At 39.8% G+C, this 22,063-nt stretch overlaps 1 protein-coding gene across 1 annotated transcript; it reads left to right on the forward strand.

Moving 5' to 3' along the window:
• Positions 1-934: 934 nt before the first annotated feature.
• RAB33B (RAB33B, member RAS oncogene family) lies at positions 935-18,273 on the forward strand. The gene is made up of 3 exons (XM_047718475.1): positions 935-1,068; positions 1,306-1,573; positions 15,469-18,273. The coding sequence occupies exons 2-3, from the start codon at positions 1,325-1,327 to the stop codon at positions 15,907-15,909; spliced, it is 690 nt and encodes a 229-aa protein (XP_047574431.1). The 5' UTR covers positions 935-1,068; positions 1,306-1,324; the 3' UTR covers positions 15,910-18,273.
• Positions 18,274-22,063: the final 3,790 nt, after the last annotated feature.

Below are 22,063 nucleotides of genomic sequence, written 5' to 3' on the forward strand. Positions count from 1 at the left end.
TGTCCTCCTCTCCATAGGCCTTGACTTTACAAGCGGCATAAGCATTTGCTCAAGGGGGGCGGGGGGGGGGGGAGTCTTGTCACTGCAAAACAAAACAACTTTTCACAAAAAAACAAAGTTCGCACATTTTGGACCTTTTGAGTTACTGTGCGGGAGGTTTCATCTGACGAATTCCAGAGAAGATTCTTTCCGGTTGGGTGGTCTCGTCTGTTAATGTTTTTCTTAGTGGGCCAAGACAACAACTGCGTGCGCTCAGGAATACTGAGCGGCCACATCATCATCACCCAGGCATTAAGACATAACTAGGGCATAATGGGTTTTATTCTCATAGAGAGTCCGTCTGGAAACAACTCCCGGTTCAATGCCCCTAAGTGTCCCACCAGTGATCTGCTCTACTTCTTGGGCCTGGGGCATCCGCAAAACGAGCCCTGGGCACCAGAGTCCAGCGGATACCCTCACATGGCCTAGGGGGCGAGGAAATCTCCGTGCCACGGCGGCGGCGGCCTCGATCTCCCCACGGCCTCACTGACAATTCCGCTAGGCCGGGCGCTCGCCTCCACCCGCGTCCCGGGCCTTCCGGCGGCACCTCACGCCCCACCCCCTACAGTCCTCGTTGCTACGGTCCCAAGTCCTGGGGTCCAGGGAACCCCGAGGGGGCAGGCGGCACAGCCGATTCCGCGCCCCCTCCCCCGCTGCAAGCCGAGAGAACCCGCTTCCACCTGCAAGTCCGAGGAACCCCCAACAACGTCAACAACAGCGCGGAACCCCACATCCCAGCCTTCCGAAGACCTTTCGACTCCTCACCAGGCACACGCCCCCGTTTAAGGCGGCTCTTCGGCTCTCTCGCGAGAGAGGCCTGGTGGTACCTCCTTCCTTTCAGCTGTCTTTCTCTCCCCGCCCCCAGAGTGATTGCGCGGCTTCCTCCGGAGGGCGTGAGTCTTGGACGAGGCGAGGCCGGTCCAGTCTGGGTGCCGGGCCTAGGGCGCTCTGCCGAGCCGTCTTCAGGTCGGCTCTCCGCACCCGCCGTCAAGCCCCCGGGCAGGGCCCCCGGCCGTCAAGCCTTTCCGGGTAGACCGGGCCGAGGGGAGAGACGGCGGGGCGGAGCCGCGGGCTAGGTGGGAGGAGCAGCGAGACGGGGCCGCTGGACGCCACACCTGCGCGACGTGGGGGCGGAAAGGTGCGCACGCGCGCTGCGGGGCCGGAGGGCGGTGGCTCCTGCGACGTTACGCTTCGAGCCCGGACACTGGGCGCCCTCGCTAGAGGTGGCGTATTCTTTCTTTCTGCGTCTCCTTTCCTCCGCCTCAGTTTGGGGCGGGTCCGGAGAATGGCTTCGGAGATGGAGTCGTCTCTGGAGGCGAGCTTCTCGTCCAGCGGTGCAGTGTCAGGGGGTTCAGTGTTCCTGCCTCCGGCTCGCTCCCGTATCTTCAAGATAATCGTGATCGGTGACTCCAATGTGGGCAAGACGTGCCTGACCTACCGCTTCTGCGCCGGCCGTTTCCCCGACCGCACCGAGGCTACCATCGGGGTGGATTTCCGAGAACGTGCGGTGGAGATAGATGGGGAGCGCATCAAGGTGAGCGGAGGGGGCAGTGTCAGGGAGGAAGGATGCCTTGGGGTGACAGGTCCCGACCCCACCGTGGGTTGATCGCTGGCCCTGTGCAACGTGTGCATTCCGTCTTTTCTCAAGCTGATGTAGAGATTGGAGCTGGGGCTCGGAAGGATTTATATATATAAAACTTAGAAGGCAGTGCTCCACAAACTTTAATGTCCCGCGATTTACCCGGCCAACTTGTTTTTTTTTTTTTTTTTTTTTTTAATGCAGATTCTGATTTGTAAAGCCGCCAGTGATGCAGATGCAACTAGTCCGTGAATCACACTTTGAGTAGCAAAGAGTGTAGAAGGTATCCGTTGACTCGTTGGCAGGGTCTCATGTGTTGGGAGTCAGGGAAGTAAGGCTGAAGGAAAAACAGTGAAATTTCTCAGGCATGGAAAATATTTAATAAATATTGTATATTAAACAGTTGTCTGAGCACTGTCTCAGATATGGTGGAAGTAAAGCCTTATTGCCTTTGAGGAAGTAATTAGGTGTTCTCTTGTGTGCAGTGTGCTTCAGAAGTTTCAATCTGATATTGAGTTGTTGAGAAAAGTCTATTTTCCTGCAGAACCATTCTATACACAATAGTTCCTACTTGGTTTGCCGGAAAACACATTCTTAGTACCACCCTCTCTCAATTCTTAATTCTTATTGGTGGCTCTGGAGATTAGGGAGGCAGTTATAGTGGAGAAGGGAGTAGGCCCAAGGCCAAGATTAGGGTTCTGAGGGATTGGAATGGTTAGATTGGAAAATGAGGATCAGTGACAGGGCTGAGACCTTCTGCTGGTATATGCTTCTTCATTCCAGACCACCACTAAGTCTGCAGCCACTGGCTAATACCACCCTTTAAAACATGCAGACCCCAGGAAAAAGCTGTGCCTTCCTTATACTATTTACTTTTTTGCTTAAATTAGTATGTACATCTTTACCTCAGTCCCGTGTGGGGTGGGGGAAGCAGACTCATCTTTTCATTCCTCTTTCACATCCTTGAGGCAAGAACAATTTATTTTTTAGTTCTCCAACCGCTGCCCTTCACCACCACCCACCTCCCCAGAGGGGCTTAAATGCTAATGATGTAAAGGAAAAATAGGGTTGAAAACAAATCAGCCGTCTATAGGCCCTTTTGCCTTTTAGTTTTTATTTTAATCTTTTATCATTCCATTCAAGCTGCCTGTGGTGGTCTTTTGGGTACTCTTTATTAGGGAGTTAAGAAAGATCTATATATACTACAGAGGAAAAGACAGAATAAGAAAAGACTAAATCTTTTTCATCAGAATTAGGTTAGGCGCAGAATCCTGAGGGTGAGGAAAATAATGGGGCTTCTGAGGTTTCAGGAGGAGGTTAGTTTGGGAAAAGCAGGAGTCCTGGGAGAGCGTGCATGGGCTTTGGAGCCCAACTGACTTGGCCCAAATTTGAACCTATGAAAGGGTAAGGATGGACTATGTGTACTTAGATGGGTGACCAATTTTGCCCAAAACTTTCCCAGTTTTATTTTATTTTTTTAAAAAGATTTTATTTATTTACTTGACAGAGAGAGAGGGAATACAAGCAGGGGGAGTGCCAGGCAGAGGGAGACGGAAAAGGAGCAGGGAGCCAGATGTGGGGCATGATCCCAGGACTTTGGGGTCCTGACGGGATCCAAATGCAGACACTTAACTGACTGAGCCACCCTGGCACCTCAAGACTTGCCCAGTTTTAAAACTGGAAGTCCCGTATCCCAGGAACCCCCTCAATCTCAGGCAAACTGGGGTAGTCAGTTACTCTAGTCCTAAGACAGGTTCTTTAATCTTTCAGGGACCATTTTCTTTTCTGAAAATACCGTATTTTCAGATAGTAATGAATTGGGATTCATATTGGGATTCAATTGGGATGATAATTGGGATGATAATACCATATGAGATTAGGTGAGCGGATTATATGAGAACATATGTGTAGCAACTGGTTCATAATTGGTAATCTTAAGAAGATTCTTCTTCCTTAGTAGCTTAACATCATTACTCCTCTTTGACAGCATCACTTCTGTGGCTGTGCACTTAAAGCATGAAGCAGAGATAAAGTAGGGCATAAGCAGACCGGTGAAGGTGAGAGAATTTACTCCCAAAAGCGTGATTTTAAAGAAATAAGTAGAGGGAATAGAGGCAAGGGAGGAGTTAGGATTTTCCTCCTTTACCTACTTATGGCTTGCCATTTGTACTTGAACATCTCAGATGAATCAGTTGCAAATTTAAGAGACACTTAAAAAATATAAAACGTGTCCATTATCTAAGCTGAATACTTAACTACTTAAGTGCTGGCAGTGATAAGTAAACCAAAAGCCATAAATGTGATGAATCTGGGAGCACAGAGCTCATTCTTCTGATTGAAAGCAGTAAGGAGAAAACATTTTTGGGGGGGATTATTCCTCTTGAGCTTTAGCCTAACCTATTTGGTTGGTAGAGACCTGGATACTGAGTTTCTTTTCCTTTGAAGGCCTTAGCCATTGACTTGTACCTCCAACTTTTAAGACTTGAAAGATTTTTGTTATGGTTTAAAAGACTCTAACAGAAATATTCTGAGATTTCTGTAGTAGAAAAAGATATGACTATTTTGGACATTTGCTTTCACAAAGTTTTAAGAAACAAAAGACATTTCAAAATATGTGTATCCCCATACATTATACATTGGACTTAAAAAAAAAAAAGGTTTATTTATTTGAGAGTGAGTAGAAAGAGGGGCAGAAGGGGAGGGAGAGAATTTCAAGTAGACTCCTCACTGAGCAAGGAGCCCTCATGGGGCTTGGTCTTAGGACCCTGAGATCATGACCTGAGCAGAAATCAAGAGTGGGATGCTTAACTGACTGAGCCACCCAGGCGCCCCAGAACCTTTTTTTTTTTTTTTTTTTTTTTAACTATTTTTAGGGGCACCTGAGTGGCTCAGTTGGTTAAGTCTCTGCCTTTGGCTCAGGTCATGATCTCAGGGTCCTGGGATCAAGCTCCACCCCCACCCCAGTCAGGCTCCCTGCTCAGCAGGGAGTTTGCTGCTGCTTCTTCCTCTGCCCCTTCTCCTGAGTATGCATGCTTGCTTCCTCTCTCTCTAATAAACAAGTGAAATCTTAAAAAAAAAAACTTTTTTAGTGTCTTAAAAAAAATTGAAGTGAATATAGAAGAGCTTTATTCCATGTCCTGATTCTGCTTTTTTGTTGTTAACCTGTAATACATCTTAAGTGCTGCTCAAACGGTCATACATATTTTTTCTTTGGAAAATTTTTAGCCTAATCTGAAATGACATGTCTTTTCATCTTTCATCTTAAAGTGAAAGCTGGAAAACATTATGTTACTTTACTAATAACATGACATTCTAGACATTTTTATTTGTTTGGTAAAAGTGAGATGTGTTAAATATATTTTTTTAAAGATTTATTTATTTGAGAGAGAGAGAGTGTACGTGTGTGCACACACACGTGAGTGAGGGGGAGGGGCAGAGGGAGAGACTCTCAAGCAGACTCCCCACTCAGCAGGGACCCTGACTGGGGCTCTGTCCCACCACCCCAAGATCATGACCTGAGCCAAAATCAAGAGTCAGACACTTAACTGGTGCCCTGTGTTAAATTTTTTTAATTGTGGACTGGAGGTTTTTTAAAAAGCGTGCCTTAGGGCAGTGCCCTTTCAGAATCAGTTAAAATGTTTTATGAAATGTAGCAAAGTCTATATTTGTTCGCTTTTTCCTAAGTACTATATATGTATGGTTGAAAAAGGAAAATCTTGTTTGCAGAATTTTGGAAGTTGAATAAAATTATAAAATGAATTCTTTAAATAAAAACACATTTGATTTTTAAATTAAGACTCTCAACCCTAATCCTTATGCTCCTTCCTTGTATGTGTATCCCCATCATAACTAGCTCATACAAGCATTTTACAATGGCAGACACCAACAGAATAATTAGAGCCTCATGTTGCATTTAATCTATCTTCTCATTAGAGGTCAGCAGTTTCTATTTGAACATTGGGATGGCTTAGTTATCAATTATAGAGGTATGACGTTTTGCCATGTTAAATACAAGATGTTAATATTAACTAAAGGAACACAATCAGGACACCTCTTCCCCTGTTGTTAAAACAAATATTTAATGAGTAATTGCAAGAAAGATAACTTTTTTTAGTCACAAAAAATTATGATATATCATAGGGGTTGGCAAACCATGCTTGAGGGCCGAATATGGCCTGCTGCCTGTTTTTGTGTGGCCAGCAAGCTAAAAGTGATTTTTACTTTTTTAAATGGTTGGGGGGAACATTGTAAGAGTATGATTTAATGACAGGTGAAAGTTATGTGAAATTCACATTTGAGTGTTTATAAATGAAGTATTGAAACACAGCTGTGTTCCTGTATTCACATATCGTGTTTGCTTTTGCACTACAGTGGCAAGAGCTGAGTAGTTGTGACACTGTTAGGCCCACAGAGCCCAAGATACTCACTCTTTACAGAAAAAGTTTGCTGACCCTGATATAGTGTATAGATTTTGTGCATAGATATAGTGCATAGATTTGACCCTGATATAGTGCATAGATCTTCTCCCAGATTGGGAGAACAGGTATGTACCTAAAAAGATGACCAGCAAAACCAGGCGATGAATGAGTGCCACGTTATTGTTTGGATGTGGGTAGAGGAATCATTTGTGTTTGGAATGCTGGATGAGGTTTCACAGAGGGAGGGCAGAGCTGAGGGGGCTTTTCTGAAGAGGACTAGCAGCAGGAAGCTCCATCAGGATCAGAGGGTCTATAGAAAGGTGGCAAGTGGGAAGAATGTGAAGGTGTTGGTAGCAACATTTGTGAGAAGTCTAAAACACAAAGCTAAAGAGTCTAGGCTTCATTTTGTATGCATGGTGAAAAGTCCCGAGTGTTTTCGGAAGATAAATGTGGCAGCAATAGAGGAAGGATCTAGAGTGAGACTCAGTCTACCCCTTGACCTGGTTTTCTATCTACATTCTCTCCTTTGGTAGTCACTTGACTGTTGTCAGCTGTCAATCCATGAAGATAACTTTTAAATCTTTGTTTAGCCTGCCTCTCTCCTCATCTCACTCTGCATTTCCTACTGTCGTCTAGACATGGCTATTTGGATAATCCCTCCTTTGCCTTGAATGTCTGAAGTGAGTTCATCTTCGTGGCAAATCTGCTGTTCCTCTTTCTCCCCACATCACCTAGGTTGTCATGATGGCATCCTTTTCCTCAAGGTCTCACTCCTCTCTTTTGTACCTAACTCCAGCCGGTTCTCTACATGCATGATTCTCTCATCCACCCTTTGTTCAAAATCCTAGGGTCAGGTCTTTCTTACCTCCCTGTGAACTGTTGCAGCAACTCAACTCATCTCTCATCCCTAGTTCTCAATGAGCCTGTTTTGTACATTGTTGCCAAAATGCCAGATTAGTGTTGCATTTAAGGGAGATTAATGTCTCCTGCCTCAGATGTCCTGGATAGTTCTCCATTATAAAATTCCAGTTTTAAAAAATTAATGTAGGACTTCCTTTATCTTGCTCCAGACTGCTTTTCAGACTTTTTTCCCCCATTACTTTCCTTCAGGTACCCTATAGTCTAGCTGCTTATTTACCGATCCCTGTGTTTCCCCTTGCATGCCCCGCTCTGCCTGGAATATTTCCTCTGCTCATATTTCAGCACATGTAATTCTTCCCTATTAAACTCAGTGTGTCTATCAAAAACATCCCATCCCTCCTTCTCCATTCTATTTCTTCTTTCTGTGAACTCCCTTCAGCACCTACCTGAGCCTTTAAATGATCTCTTAACTCACTGTACTATTTAGATGTCTCTGTCTCTTTTATTAAGTCTTCTTCGGTCTTACTCAGAGCAGGATCCATGTCTAGTAATGCCGTAGACTTCACTGAGTATCTAGCTTTAGTTTCTAGTTTAGGTTTCTAAACTAGGTAGTACTCAGGGGATACACATTGAATGTGTGGAAAACAAGGACATCAGTTAGTAGGCTACTCTGGTAAAATCCAGAATTGAGGTGATAATGGAAACTAATGGAAGTTTGATAGCTGATCAAAGAAGGAAGATCATTTGGGTTAATACCTTTATCATTTTCAGTCAAGCAAAAACAGTATTAAGTCATTTTAGCCAGATCATTTCTCATTTTGGTCATAAAACTACTAAAAGAAATTTCATCAACAGTAAGACTCTACTGTTGGGATTGAGCAAAGAGCTAGGTTGCCATTTTTGTTTGAACTTTGTCCTAGAATTTAGAATAGAGATTTGTGAAATATTAAAGTATATTTTACATTGTCCTTATAATGTGTAAAGTGGGAGTAATATCTGCGGGAGCATGCATTAGCCATTTTTCGTAAAACATTATTAAATTGGGAAAATTGCTCTGAAAATATTTCCTAACTTAACCAAACAAATGCATGTCACTTCCTTAGGTTCCAAAGTGTTATTCTCATTTTCAAAGCACTGTGTATCACTCTACTCATAGCTAAACCTCAAGACTTTTCTAAACTGTCATGGGGTTCTCCACTGAGTATCTCCCTATGTTTGTCTCTCTTTTGGTCAAAGGTCTCTTGCCTTTTATGGCTGACAGTGTTTATCATTTGTTCTATCCTTTCTTTGCAGAGTCTCTCTTTGCTCATCCCAGTCTCCTTGCCCTCGCCTCAGTTTCCCATGCAGGCCTGAAGGTTCCAGACAGCAAGGTGGTGTGCCTTTGCCTGAGCCTTCACTGTTTGAACAATTCTGTCAGTGAAATTTTGAAGGTTCTTTTAAAGTACTCCTTTGGGGGATGCCTAGGTGGCTCAGTCCATTAAGCGTCAGCCTTCACCTCAGGTCATGATCCCTGGGATCCAGTCTCCATCAGGCTCCTTGCTCAGTGGGGAGCCTGCTTCTCTCTTTGCCTGCTTGTGCTCTACCCCGCCCCCCCACCCCCTGACAAATAAATAAAATCTTTAAATAAATAAATAAACACTCCTGTGTAAATGCCTCTTTAACTTAGTAATTACTTTTATGGCCTTCCGGTAAAGTGTGAGAGTTACTATTTCAAACCTCTTGTTTCCTGAAAGTCTTCATAGGGTAGAATGCATTATTCTGAACAGGATTGGTGGAAATCCAAGTATTGTTGAGTCTGTCCCATCCTAAAACAAACAAGCGGTTTTCTTAGGGATAAACAGCCTCATCATCACCACTTTTATTGAGGACTTTCACAGTTCTTTGAGGCAGGTCTAAATTCTGGGTAATTATTATTTGTTTTAAAGTTTAGTTTGTTTTTATAGAAAAAGTGGTTGGTGGGGCACCTGGGTGGCTCAGTGGATTAAGGCCTCTGCCTTTGGCTCAGGTCATGATCCCAGTGTCCTGGGATCGAGCCCCACATCGGGCTCTCTGCTCAGGAGGGAGCCTGCTTCCCCCTCTCTCTGTCTCTGCCTGCCTCTCTGCCTACTTGTGATCTCTCTCTGTCAAATAAATAAAATCTTAAAAAAAAAAAAAAAAGTGGTTGGTTGTTATGGAAAACAAAAGTAGAAATAAAGGGAGAAATTGCTTTAAAGACAGCATGGTTATTTGGTATTATTTCCTGGTGTGCTTTTCATTTATTTATTTTTAACTTACAAAGATTCTTTGCTTAAACCCTTTAAAATCATTCTTCATTGATGAAATGGTTTTTGAGTACCTGAGCTACAGGAAATCTTTTTAAAAGAGAGAAGATCAGGTTCAGTTTCTTTGGACAGCTTTTATATGTCATCCAAATTATTCCCCAAATATCTTTCTAAATGTTAAAAATACAGCATGGAGTGGGTTTTGTTTTGGGTTTTTTGGTCACTCTAAAAAACATATAATTCACGTGTCATAAGATTTACCTTTTATTTATTTATTTATTTATTTATTTTTAAGATTTACCCTTTTAAAATAAACAGTTTAGTGGTTTTTAGTATAATCACACGGTTTAATGTATTATTTACTATCCTCACTATCTGATTCCAGAAATCCAAAAAGAAACCCCAGGCCCATTTTAACAGTCACTCCCTGTTCCTCCCCTTTTCTCAACCCTGGCAGCCACCAGTCAGTCTACTTTCTGTCTCAGATTTGCCTATCCTGGACTTTTGATATACACAGAATCTTACAGTATGTGGCCTGTGGTGTCTGGCTTCCTTCACTTTCTAGATTCATCCATGTTGTAGCATGTGTCAGTACTTCATTCCTTTTGTGGCTGAACAATACTCCACTATATGGACATACATTTTATTAGTTGATGGACATTTGGGTTGTTTTTACCTTTTAGCTATTACAAATACTGTTGCTATGAACATTTGGATACAAGTTTTTGTGTGAACATATCTTTTCGATTCTCTTAGGTACATACCTGGGAGTGGAATTACTGGGTTGTATAGCAACTCTGTTTGTTTCTTTTAAATAATTTATGGAAGTGGATTTCAGATAATATAAGATTAACTATATTATTTTATTTTTTAAAGATTTTATTTATTTATTTGACAGAGACACAGCAGGAGGAGTGGGAGAGGGAGAAGCAGGCTTCCCACTGAGCAGGGAGCCCAATATGGGACTCTATCCCAGGACCCTGGGATCATGACCTAAGCCGAAGGCAGACGCTTAACGACTGAGCCACCCATGCACCCCAAGATGAACTATTTTAAAGTAAACAATTCAGCAGCATTCAATAGATTGATAATGTTTTATAACCACATCTCTGTCCAGTTTTAAAATATTTCCATCACTCCACAAAGTAAAGTCCCTCCCCCAGTCAGTAGTTTCTCCCCATCCCCCAGCCCTGGCAACCACCCAATCTGTGTTCTTTCTCTATGATTTCTCTATTTTGGATACTTTATGTAAATGGAACCATAGAATATATGTCTGGCCTCTTTCACTTAGTGTATTTTAGAGGTTCATCTGTGTTATAGCACGTATCAGTACTTTGTTCCTTTTTGTGGTTATATCATAGACTGATTAACTTTTTGAGGAACTGCCAAACTGTTTTCTAAAGTGGCTGTACTATTTTAAAATACATCTGCACCAGCAATGTATAAAGTTTCCAATTTTTCTATATCTCCACCAACCCTTGTTACTGTCCATCTTTTTTGTTTTTTTTAATGGCCATCCTGGTGTGAGTGTAAAGTGTATTTCATTTTTTTTTTTTTAAGATTTTATTTATTTATTTGACAGAGAGAGATCACAAGCAGGCAGAGAGGCAGGCAGAGAGAGAGGAGGAAGCAGGCTCCCTGCTGAGCAGAGAGCCCGATGCAGGGCTCGATCCCAGGACCCTGAGATCATGACCTGAGCCGAAGGCAGCGGCTTAACCCACTGAGCCACCCAGGCGCCCCTCATTTTTTTTTTGATTTGCATTTCCTTGATGGCTAATGATGTCATGTGCTTATTGACCATTTGTACATTTTCTTTGGAGAAATGTCTATTCCAATTCTTTGCCAGTTTTTAAATTGGTTTATTTGTCCTTTTATTATTGAGTTATGAGAGGTCTTAAATATTCTGGATGGTACACCCCTCCCAGATATTATTTGCAGCTCTTTTCTCCCATTCTGTAAGTTGACTTTCACTTTCTTGATAATATTCTTTGAAACACAAACATTTTTAATTTTGATGAAGTCCAATTTATCTGTTCTTTGATTGCTTGTGCTTTAAATATCATATCTTAGAAGCCATTGTCTAACCCATTTGTCACAAATATTTATCCCTAGGTTTTCTTCTAAGAATTTTATAGTTTCAGCCTTAAATTTAGGTTTTTTTTTTAACCATTTTTGGTAAGTTTTTATGTACGGTGTGAGGTAGGAGGTCCAACCTTGGGTTTTGTATGTTGTGCCAGAACCATTTGTTTAGACAACTATTCTTTCTCTATTGAATTGTCTCAGCGCTCTTGTTGAAAAGCAGTTGACCACAGATATATGGATTTATTTCTGGACCCTCAGTTTTGTTCTGTTGATCTGTATGTTTAATCTTATTCCAGTAGCACAGTCTTGATTATTGTAGCTTTGTGTAATATCTTTTGATATCTTTAGAAGCATTTTTAATTGTGTGTTGAGTGTTTTTATTCTAAACCTGTTAGTAGGGATAAAAAAATTGTTGTTTTTTTTTTTAGATTTTTTAAAAGATTTTATTTATTTATTTGACAGAGAGAGAGAGCACAAGTAGGCAGAGAGGCAGGCAGAGAGAGAGAGGGGGAAGCAGGCTCCCCGCCGAGCAGAGAGCCCGATGTGGGGCTCAATCCCAGAACCCCGAGATCATGACCCAAGCTGAGGGCAGAGGCTCAACCCACTGAGCCACCCCGGCGCCCCAAAAGTTTTATTTTTTTAAAGGAAAGTTGTGGGGCGCCTGGGTGGCTCAGTGGATTAAGCCTCTGCCTTCGGCTCAGGTCATGATCCCAGGGTCCTGGGATCGAGCCCTGCATTGGGCTCTCTGCTCAGCAGGGAGCCTGTTTCCTCCTCTCTCTCCGCCTACCTCCCTGCCTACTTGTGATCTCTGTCAAATAAATAAAATATTAAAAAAAAAAAAGGAAAGTTGTATTTTCAAAGAAAATATTAGCTCTTTGCATAGTCAGTGTAACTAATCTATGAGTGCTTATTTTATAGGGTCTGAAACTAAATTTTACTTTCGCTGGTGTAGAAGCTAAGGCCGAGAGGTATAACAGTCACCTATGGCACATAGGAGGCATTGAATTAATATTTGTTAATTTAAATATAATATATAAATATATAATATATATTTTTATTATTATATTATTATATATATTATTTTGACTTGCATTTCCTTGATGGCTAATGATAATATACATATAATTATATATTATATATATTATTATATTATTATATTTATGTATTATATATAATATATTATATATCTATAATAAATATTTGTTAATTTAAATAGTCTTCAATGTTAGTAGTTCTTAGTTTACCTTGCTGACAACTTATTTGCTTTTATCTCTGATTTATATGATATTGAGTCTTTATGGCCTGTTTACCATTTATATTGCTTACATCACAAGAGTGGTATTTTATAGTAATTTATTTTGTGACATGGTTTTTGGGAAGGCATTGAGCCCAAACCTGTGATTTAGTGGGTAAATGTGAGTGTAAGGGATAAATAAAGATTTTAAACAGTGTGCGGGATAAGTAATTTTAGGATACCATTCAGCTACATGTAAGAGAAATTCAGCTATGATTTAACCATGTAAGGTTTTCTTTGTCTCATGTTATAAGGAGGCAGCAGTCTGTGTGATGGTACCTCGTCAGCTGGATTCCAGGTTTATGTAGATTGCTGCCATTCCTGTGTGTGGTCTTCTTCATGCTCATAAGATGGTTGCTGAACCCCAGTCACTATATCCCATTCTGGGAAGAAAGGGTAGGGTGAGAGAGGTGCAAAAGGCACGTGCCAAATGCTCTGTCTTTTTAAAATCACGTATACATAGTTTTCCTGGAAAACCCCACTGAAAGACTGTCTACAAATTATTGGTGAGTACTATGTCATTTGGCCTCCCTTAGTTCTAGGAGAGCCTGAGAGATCAAGTTTATATAGCATTTTATATTTCTGCCTAGAGCAAAATTTGGTTTATGTTAATTAGAAAGAAAGGGAGAATATTAAGAAAATGAAGAAATTTGGTCTTAAAAAGAACTACCAAAAAAAAAAAAAGAAAATCAGAGCTGATAAAATTTAAGGTAGCTTGGGGGTGCCCGGTGGGCTTAGTCAGAAGAGCATGCAACTCTTGATCTTGGGTTGTGAGTGCAAGCCCCACACTGGGTGTAGAGATTACTAAAAAAAATTTTTAAGTTAAGGTACCATATAAGAGATTAGTGATATTTTAATCTCTAATCACATGTTTTAAAATGTATTTATTCATTTGTTAAATCTTAATTGAGCACTTACCATGTGCTGCCATAATCTGAGCACTTTATAGCTTATATTCTTCTTTGTGGGCCATCTAGAGAATCCCCTCATTTCCCTCTACTTCTCTGTCACTCTGTGAAGAATCACCAGTCTAGGCTTCTCTTAATTTATATAAGTAGTACAAGTCTTTTGGTCAAAATTTACCTAAGCAAATCTTTTTTTTTTTTTTTTTTTTTTTTTAAGATTTTATTTATTTACTTGACAGAGATCACAAGTAGGCAGAGAGGCAGGTGGGGGGGTGTCGGGGGAGAAGCAGGCTTCCTGCTGAGCAGAGAGCCAGATGGGAGGCTTGATCCCAGGACCCTGGGATCATGACCTGAGTCGAAGGCAGTGGCTTAACTGACTGGGCCACCCAGGCGCCCCATACTTAAGCAAATCTACCTCTAGTCTTTTCTACCCTCATCACTTAACTTTTTTAGGAAGTAAACAAAGGCAGGGTGATTCAGTGTTTTAAGAGAATCATAACACATGACTTATATTTAGCTGTAGATAATTATTTTCCTCAACTCCCCCCCAGCCCCCATATTTCAATTAGGAGATATTGGGATATTGGAATAGTCTGTTAGATATTTTTAGGTTAAATAAGTGATTTTCTAGCCTTTTAAGATTTTCAAGGGGGATTTCATAGAATGTCTCTCTCTCTATATGTGTATATGTATATACATATATGTGTATGTATATATGTGTATATACATATACACATATAGGTTTGGGGACTAGACCTAATGACTCCTAGCATCTGTCTTAAGTGGACTCTTCTAAGTTAGTCTGGTGAAAGGTAGAATGGCATATAGTAACCAGTAACCAGATTTACAGGAATTAGTTAATTGGGGCACCTGGGTGGGTCAGTTGGTTAAGCGTCTGCCTTATGCTCAGGTCATGATTCCAGGGTGCTGGGATCGAGCCCTGCATGGGGCTCCCTGCTCAGTAGGGAACCTGCTTTTCCCCTCCTTTTGCCTGTCCTCACCCTGCTTGTGCTCTCTCTCTCTCTCTCTCTCTCTCTATCAAATAAAGAAATAAAATCTTAGAGAAAAAAAGAAATTATGGGGCGCCTGCGTGGCTCAGTCCTTAAGTGTCTGCCTTTGGCTCAGGTCAGTTTCTCAGTGTCCTGGGAAAAGAGCCCCTCATCAGGCTCCCTGCTCTGCAGGAAGCCTGCTTCTCCCTCTTCCTCTCCCCCTGCTTGTGTTCCCTCTCTCGCTGTCTCTGTCTTTCTCTCTGTCAAATAAATAAATAAAATCTTAAGAAAAAAAAAGAAAAAGACACTTAACATATTTGTTAAAACCTGATATATTTCTATTTACTATTTATTTCAATAGTTTTTTGTTGTTGTGTAGAGATTTTATCTTTTTATTTGAGAGAAAGAGAAAGCATGAGAAGAGGGAAAGGGAGAAGCAGGCTTCCACCTGAGCAGGGAGCCGGAGGTGAGGCTCCATCCCAGGAACCTGTGATCATGATCCAAGCTGAAGGCAGACACTTAACTGACTGAGCCACCCACATGCCCCAATTTAATATTTTAAAATCAGTTTTTGAGGGGTGCCTGGGTGGCTCAGTGGGTTAAAGCCTCTGCCTTCTGCCCGGGTCGTGATCCCAGGGTCCTGGGATCGAGCCCCGCATAGGGCTCTCTGCTCAACTGGGGAGCCTGCTTCCCTTCCTCTCTCTCTGCCTGCCTCTCTGCCTACTTGTGATCTCTGTCTGTCAAATAAAAAAATAAAATAAAATAAAATCAGTTTTTGAGGTATAATTTCATCCAAACAAATTTAACTTACTGAATTTAAGTGCTGAATTGAAATATTTGTTCCGACACTTGTATTGATTATGAGGTAACTGTAAGATCATGACGTCTGGATCCCATAAATTACACTGAAAAGGCATTATGGATGGGAACAAAGTAATTTAAGTGAAGAAGTACTAAAGACCACGTGGAATTGATTAAAATATTCAATATGTATAATTGAAATGAAATTCTCAGTTTTCTCTTCTTTTTTTCGTTTTCAGATCCAGTTATGGGACACAGCAGGACAAGAACGATTTAGGAAGAGCATGGTACAGCACTATTATAGAAATGTCCATGCTGTTGTCTTCGTGTATGATATGACCAACATGGCTAGTTTTCATAGTCTGCCATCTTGGATAGAAGAATGCAAACAACATTTGCTAGCCAGTGACATACCACGGATTCTTGTTGGAAATAAATGTGACTTGAGAAGTGCCATTCAAGTACCTACAGACTTGGCACAAAAATTTGCTGACACACACAGTATGCCTTTGTTTGAAACCTCTGCAAAAAACCCCAATGATAATGACCATGTGGAAGCTATATTTATGACCTTGGCTCATAAACTTAAGAGCCACAAACCATTAATGCTTAGTCAACCCCCTGATAACGGAATTATACTGAAGCCTGAACCAAAGCCTGCAATGACATGCTGGTGCTAAGTAACAGTCTTTATTCTGCTATCTAATTTTGACTAAAGAAATGCTTTTGAAGTATGACAGTGATAAGTCATAAGATTTAATCTCAAATATAATGGATCATCCTGACATTTTACTATTTATCATTGTCATGCTAATTTTTGTATTTTGTATCTACTTAATTACATTTGTCATTGTGACAACACAGGACAAAAGTTGGTTTTCATGTGAGGTTGAAAATGAAGTAAAGTTAGGATGAATCAGAATATCTTCCCATTGAGAGCCCAGTGAAGGAGGCTTCAAATCAGAGCACGTTGGTATTTTAGGAGTAGATGACTATACAATCCTGTGTTCCTGGGATTGGAAAAAAAAAATCAAGGGTTTAAGACATACTTTCTAGGTGTGTCCTTTGAATGGGAAGTGTTCTTATTAGGACAAAACTGGTATTGCCTCTCCCTAGAGTTCTTTCTTTGTATTATTGATGTATTTTATTGCATTACTATTGGTACATTTGAGAACCAAGACTGTATTTAATTCCAGTGTGGGGAGAAGGCATAGAATATTTTTTGGTTCTCAGTGCATAAAGAATGACTTCCAGAGATTCCAGATGTGTGAGATTTCGAATCAGTATATCAAGCAGATCTACAGAAGTCATTGTTATTTTTAGGAAAATAGAATTGTTTTCTTACTAAATTCTACTAAAATATGCAAATGTAGGTCTGACTTTAATGTCAATGAAGTGACATAATAAGGTGCTTTATAATTTATTTTGGTATATTTAGTGAAAAACCAATTGAAAGCATTGGAGGAGTTATAACTTGGGGGAAAACAGGTAAAATGTGGTTCCTGGCTACTAAGACCTGTTCTTAGCTCTTAGTAATTCCAAGCTGTGTATCTGGCATAGTATCTCTTGCTCTCCCCCATCATCAGTCAATTTAATGACTAAAGGTTGAATTAACAAATCAACTTCCATGTGGAATTGTGGCTCTGAAGGCATACCTCTAATTCCTCGGAGCCTGCATATAGTTCTGTAATAATATTGTGTTGCAGTGTATCAGTCTTTAAAATCTTTAAATTTTATGGTCACAACGAGCTGTTCCTCCTCAGTATGAAAAATAAAGTAGGTATTGAGAAATACCTTGTCTCTCTCCCTCAGTGGTGTAAAGAGTAGTTCAAGAAGTTTCTTACCCTAAATATGTTTATTTTGAGCTTAAGACTTTGCACATAGAAAATAGTAACTTTTCATACAAAGCTATTACATGAATGGAATGTAAGCCATGAACTTTAACTGAAGTGTGCACATTCACTAATTCTGATGGATTGATGCCCTTGATAATTTTGGAAGTAATGAAGCCAAAAGATGATTATACTTATAATATTTTCAGAATGTGGGAAATCAGATAGGTAATCTAATCTAGTTTAGGATTTCTGTTTAATCATCATGATGATCCTAACTGGAGAATTTAATTATAAAAACAAGATAATGCTATTAAAAGAACTGAAAAATAATTATAGGAAATAATTATTCAGTTTTAAATATTAGAGCTTAAGGAAAAACAAGTTGGCTTTGTCTGTGTTTAGGGAGATTAATCCATTTTTCCTATCATGCTAGAATTAAAAATGGTTTGAATTTAAATTGTTGATTTGTAACTATTTTTGTAGTAAAACAATGACAACTGTGCTAATTGTGGTGGGTGTAACAGTTTTTTAAAGAAGGGAATCTGTTTATTGCTTTTAAAACATTTTCAAGTGTGGGAAGAAAGTTTACAAACTTTCCAAGCACATTTATGTTTTTAAGTGCTGTTAATAATGATTAAAAAATATATATAACTTTCTTTTTATAAGAACGTAATATAGGTATCATTTACAGTTCTGTGAAAGAACTTATTTTTTCACTTTAATATTTATTAATTTTAAAATATTTGTATCTCATTTGTAGTGATTTGCTGTTTTAATTTTTTTCTACATGTTTTTATTTTTTAAAGAGCACACTTATCAGTTGAATGGGGATAAAGGTTTTAGATATTTTCCAAAATATTTATAAAACACTTCATTGTTGAGAAATCACTTCCAGAATGGTGGCTATCAAACAAATAATTATAAATTTTTAAAGCACAAGTCACACATTTTGTAACTCCTGTGTGAATTTGTTTTAATTATGACCCTTAACAGAAAACTTCAGGTATGTTTTGGGAAAGTCTTAATTTGAGAACAACTGAAGGGAGCTAATCCAGAATCTAATGTAGTTAGCTATTAATGACGATGCTTTATTGACAGTATATTGCTAATATGTTTCCTCAAGAAATCTAAAGTTAAATAATTTCATTGTGGAATAGTGTCATTGTAACATTTCCCTTATGAAGTTCAATAAACCAGCTTTGCCATAAAGAAATTGTGTTTCATTCCCTTTGGTTATTAGGATGATTACAGAGTAAAACAAAAAAATCTTTTTTCCACTCTGGCTTCCAGGTAATGTGTAGTACATTAGGAAAAAACAAATCTATTTGGAAATACATTTGGGGTTAGAGAACTTTTTGGAAAAACACCTAAGTATTAAAATTAGATGATAAGGGTAGATTTTTCCTTTGTGTGGCTGAATAATCAGCTTGTTTAACAGTACTTCAGGGCAAACAAACACTGTTAAGAGTGGTTGACATCTTCAGATTCAGAGGTAAAACAGTTTAACAAAATGAATAATTATAAAATATATGACAAAAAAGAGAAAGAATTATGTTGTCTAAGATCACAGTTTCTACCTTCACGTTACTGATTCAGGGTCTTTAGGAGAGTGCGGATTGGGGCTTGGGACCCTGAAGTTGATACTGCTAAACCGGCCCATTTATTTCACATATAAGTTACTCTTCTGCTCAAACACAAAATTGCATTATTCAAGAAAGACTGCTTTCTTAATCAGATATTAAGATAAGCTGGTCAAGTCTTATGAGGGCAAATTTGCTAGAGCCTGTGTGGCAAGAGTTAATTGATAGGAATAACCTGATTTATCAAACATTTGTCAAGGGCTTTTTTTTTTTTTTTTTAAAGATTTTATTTATTTATTTGACAGAGAGAGATCACAAGTAGACGGAGAGGCAGGCAGAGAGAGAGAGAGAGAGAGAAGCAGGCTCCCTGCTGAGCAGAGAGCCCGATGCGGGCCTCGATCCCAGGACCCTGAGATCATGACCTGAGCCGAAGGCAGCCACCCAACGCCCACTGAGCCACCCAGGCGCCCTTGTCAAGGGCTTTTTCTTTCCCCCTAGATTTTTGTATAGGAAGTATATTCACATGGTTCAGTATTTGGACCACATACAGATGAGTAAACAATGAAGTCTCTTTCCCTGCCTCTCTCAGCTCCCTGCTGCTTCCACTGCAAACAACCAGCAGCATGAGTTTGTTGTTTCTGTACATAACAACAGTATATCCTGAAGACGAGTTCATATTAAAATATGTAAGGATCATTTCTCTCTTAGGCCTCATGGAATTCCTTCAGCTGACCATCTAGACAGCGTTCTATTGCTAGACATTTGGGTTGTTTCCAGTCTTCTGCTATTACAAACCGTATTGAGATGAATAACCTTTGACATAAGTTATTTCATAAATGTGTGAATATGGAATATGTCCGAAGGGCAAATTCCTAAAAGTGACGTTGCTAGATGAAAGGTCAGTGCATTTGCCAGTGGGGTTTCTAATTGCCCTCCTCATAGGTTGTGCTAATGTGCAAAGAGTGTTGTTTCCTTAAACTCTCTCACCAGTGCAGTCTGTTACCAAAGATTTTGATCTTTGCAAATCAGTAGGTGAAAAATTGCATTTCTCTTATTGTGAATAGGGTTGAGCATCTTTTTAATGGTCATTTGTAGTTCTTTTTCTGTTGAATTGTCTGTAACCTTTGTTCTTTTTACTGATTTGTAGGAATACGTTATATATTTGAGAAGTTAACCTTTTTTTTGGTGATAGGTGTTTTAAATCTTTTTTCTATTGTGTTCTTTGCCAATTGACTTCTTTTAATGGTTCTGGCATGAAAATGCTTTTAATTTGTCAAACCTAATGATCTTTTTTATGATTTTAGTTTAGTTTTATGTCACAATTAGATCTTCCTTATTCTGAGGTAACATAAGAATTCTCACATGGTTTCTCAGGACACGTGGTTGGCTCTGTCAGTTGGGTGTGCAACTTTTGATTTCGGCTCAGGTCATGATCGGGGTCCTGGGATGGAGTCCTGCTTGGGCTCCACACTCAGCAGGGAGTCTGCCTGAGGATTCTCTCCTCCGTCTCCCCTTGCTCCTTTTCCTGCTCACATACTTGCTTTCTCTCTGTCTAAAATAAAAATAGACAAATCTTTAAAAAAAAATTCTCAGTTTCTTATGGTACTTTTATGGTTTGTTCTTTTTTCCCCCCACATATAAATCTTTGATCCAGTTGAAATTTATTTCAATGAAAGATAAGAGCTATGAACACAAATTTTCTTTTTAGATGACACTTACTTGGCCTAACACCATCTTTTGAATAATCCATCCTTTCCCCCTTGAACTTGAGATACCAACTTGATCATTGCCTAAATTTTGTATGTTTTTAGACTTATTTCTGGATTTTCTCTGTTCTCCCACCAATCTACCTATTTACATGCCATTTAATAGTTATAGTTTATTTTTTAAAATAATTATAGTTTATTGCTTTTATATCTGGTAGGTAGGATTAGTTCTGTTTTTACTCTCTTTTCCCAAAGTTTTCATGGTTCTTGCTTATTTTTCCCACAGGAACTTCAAAATTGGTTTAACATTTAAGCCTAGAACAACAAACGCAAAATCCTGTCCGTGTTTTTATTAAGTCCATGTTCAACGTTGGGGTTAAAGAGAAAACCTGTATTTATGCTTTGAGGCTTCCTGTTCAAGATCATGGTGGGTCTTTTCATTCACTCCACTGTTCTTTTGTACCCCTCTGGAGCATTTAGAGATTTTTTTTTTTCGTATAGATATTCCTCATATCCTGAGAGGTCTATTTTTTTTTTAATTTTTTATTTCTTTTCAGCGTAACAGTATTCATTGTTTTTGAACCGCACCCAGTGCTCCATGCAATCCATGCCCTCTCTAATACCCACCACCTGGTTCCCGCAACCTCCCCCCCGCCCCTTCAAAACCCTCAGATTGTTTTTCAGAGTCCATAGTCTCTCATGGTTCACTTCCCCTTCCAATTTCCTTCAATTCCCTTCTCCTCTCCATCTCCCCTTGTCCTCCATACTATTTGTTATGCTCCACAAATAAGTGAAGCCATATAATAATTGACTCTCTGCTTGACTTATTTCACTCAGCATAATCTCTTCCAGTCCCGTCCATGTTGCTACAAAAGTTGGGTATTCATCCTTTCTGATGAAGGCATAATACTCCATAGTGTATATGGACCACATCTTCCTTATCCATTCGTCCGTTGAAGGGCATCTTGGTTCTTTCCACAGTTTGGTGACCGTGGCCATTGCTGCTATAAACATTGGGGTACAGATGGCCCTTCTTTTCACTACATCTGTATCTTTGGGGTAAATACCCAGGAGTGCAATTGCAGGGTCATAGGGAAGCTCTATTTTTAATTTCTTGAGGAATCTCCACACTGTTCTCCAAAGAGGCTGCACCAACTTGCATTCCCACCAACAGTGTAAGAGGGTTCCCCTTTCTCCACATCCTCTCCAACACATGTTGTTTCCTGTCTTGCTAATTTTGGCCATTCTAACTGGTGTAAGGTGGTATCTCAATGTGGTTTTAATTTGAATCTCCCTGATGGCTAGTAGTGATGAACATTTTTCATGTGTCTGATAGCCATTTGTGTCTTCATTGGAGAAGTGTCTGTTCATATCATCTGCCCATTTTTTTTTATATGATTGTCTGTTTTGTGTGTGTTGAGTTTGAGGAGTTCTTTATAGATCCTGGATATCAACCTTTTGTCTGTACTGTCATTTGCAAATATCTTCTCCCATTCCATGGGTTGCCTCTTTGTTTTGTTGACTGTTTCCTTTGCTGTGCAGAAGTTTTTGATTTTGATGAAGTCCCAAAAGTTATTTTCGCTTTTGTTTCCTTTGCCTTTGGAGACATATCTTGAAAGAAGTTGCTGTGGCTGATATCGAAGAGGTCACTGCCTATGTTCTCCTCTAGGATTCTGATGGATTCCTGTCTCATGTTGAGGTCTTTTATCCATT

The sequence above is a fragment of the Lutra lutra genome, chromosome 2 (genome assembly GCF_902655055.1).
Source record: "Lutra lutra chromosome 2, mLutLut1.2, whole genome shotgun sequence".
Classification (NCBI taxonomy): domain Eukaryota; kingdom Metazoa; phylum Chordata; class Mammalia; order Carnivora; family Mustelidae; genus Lutra; species Lutra lutra.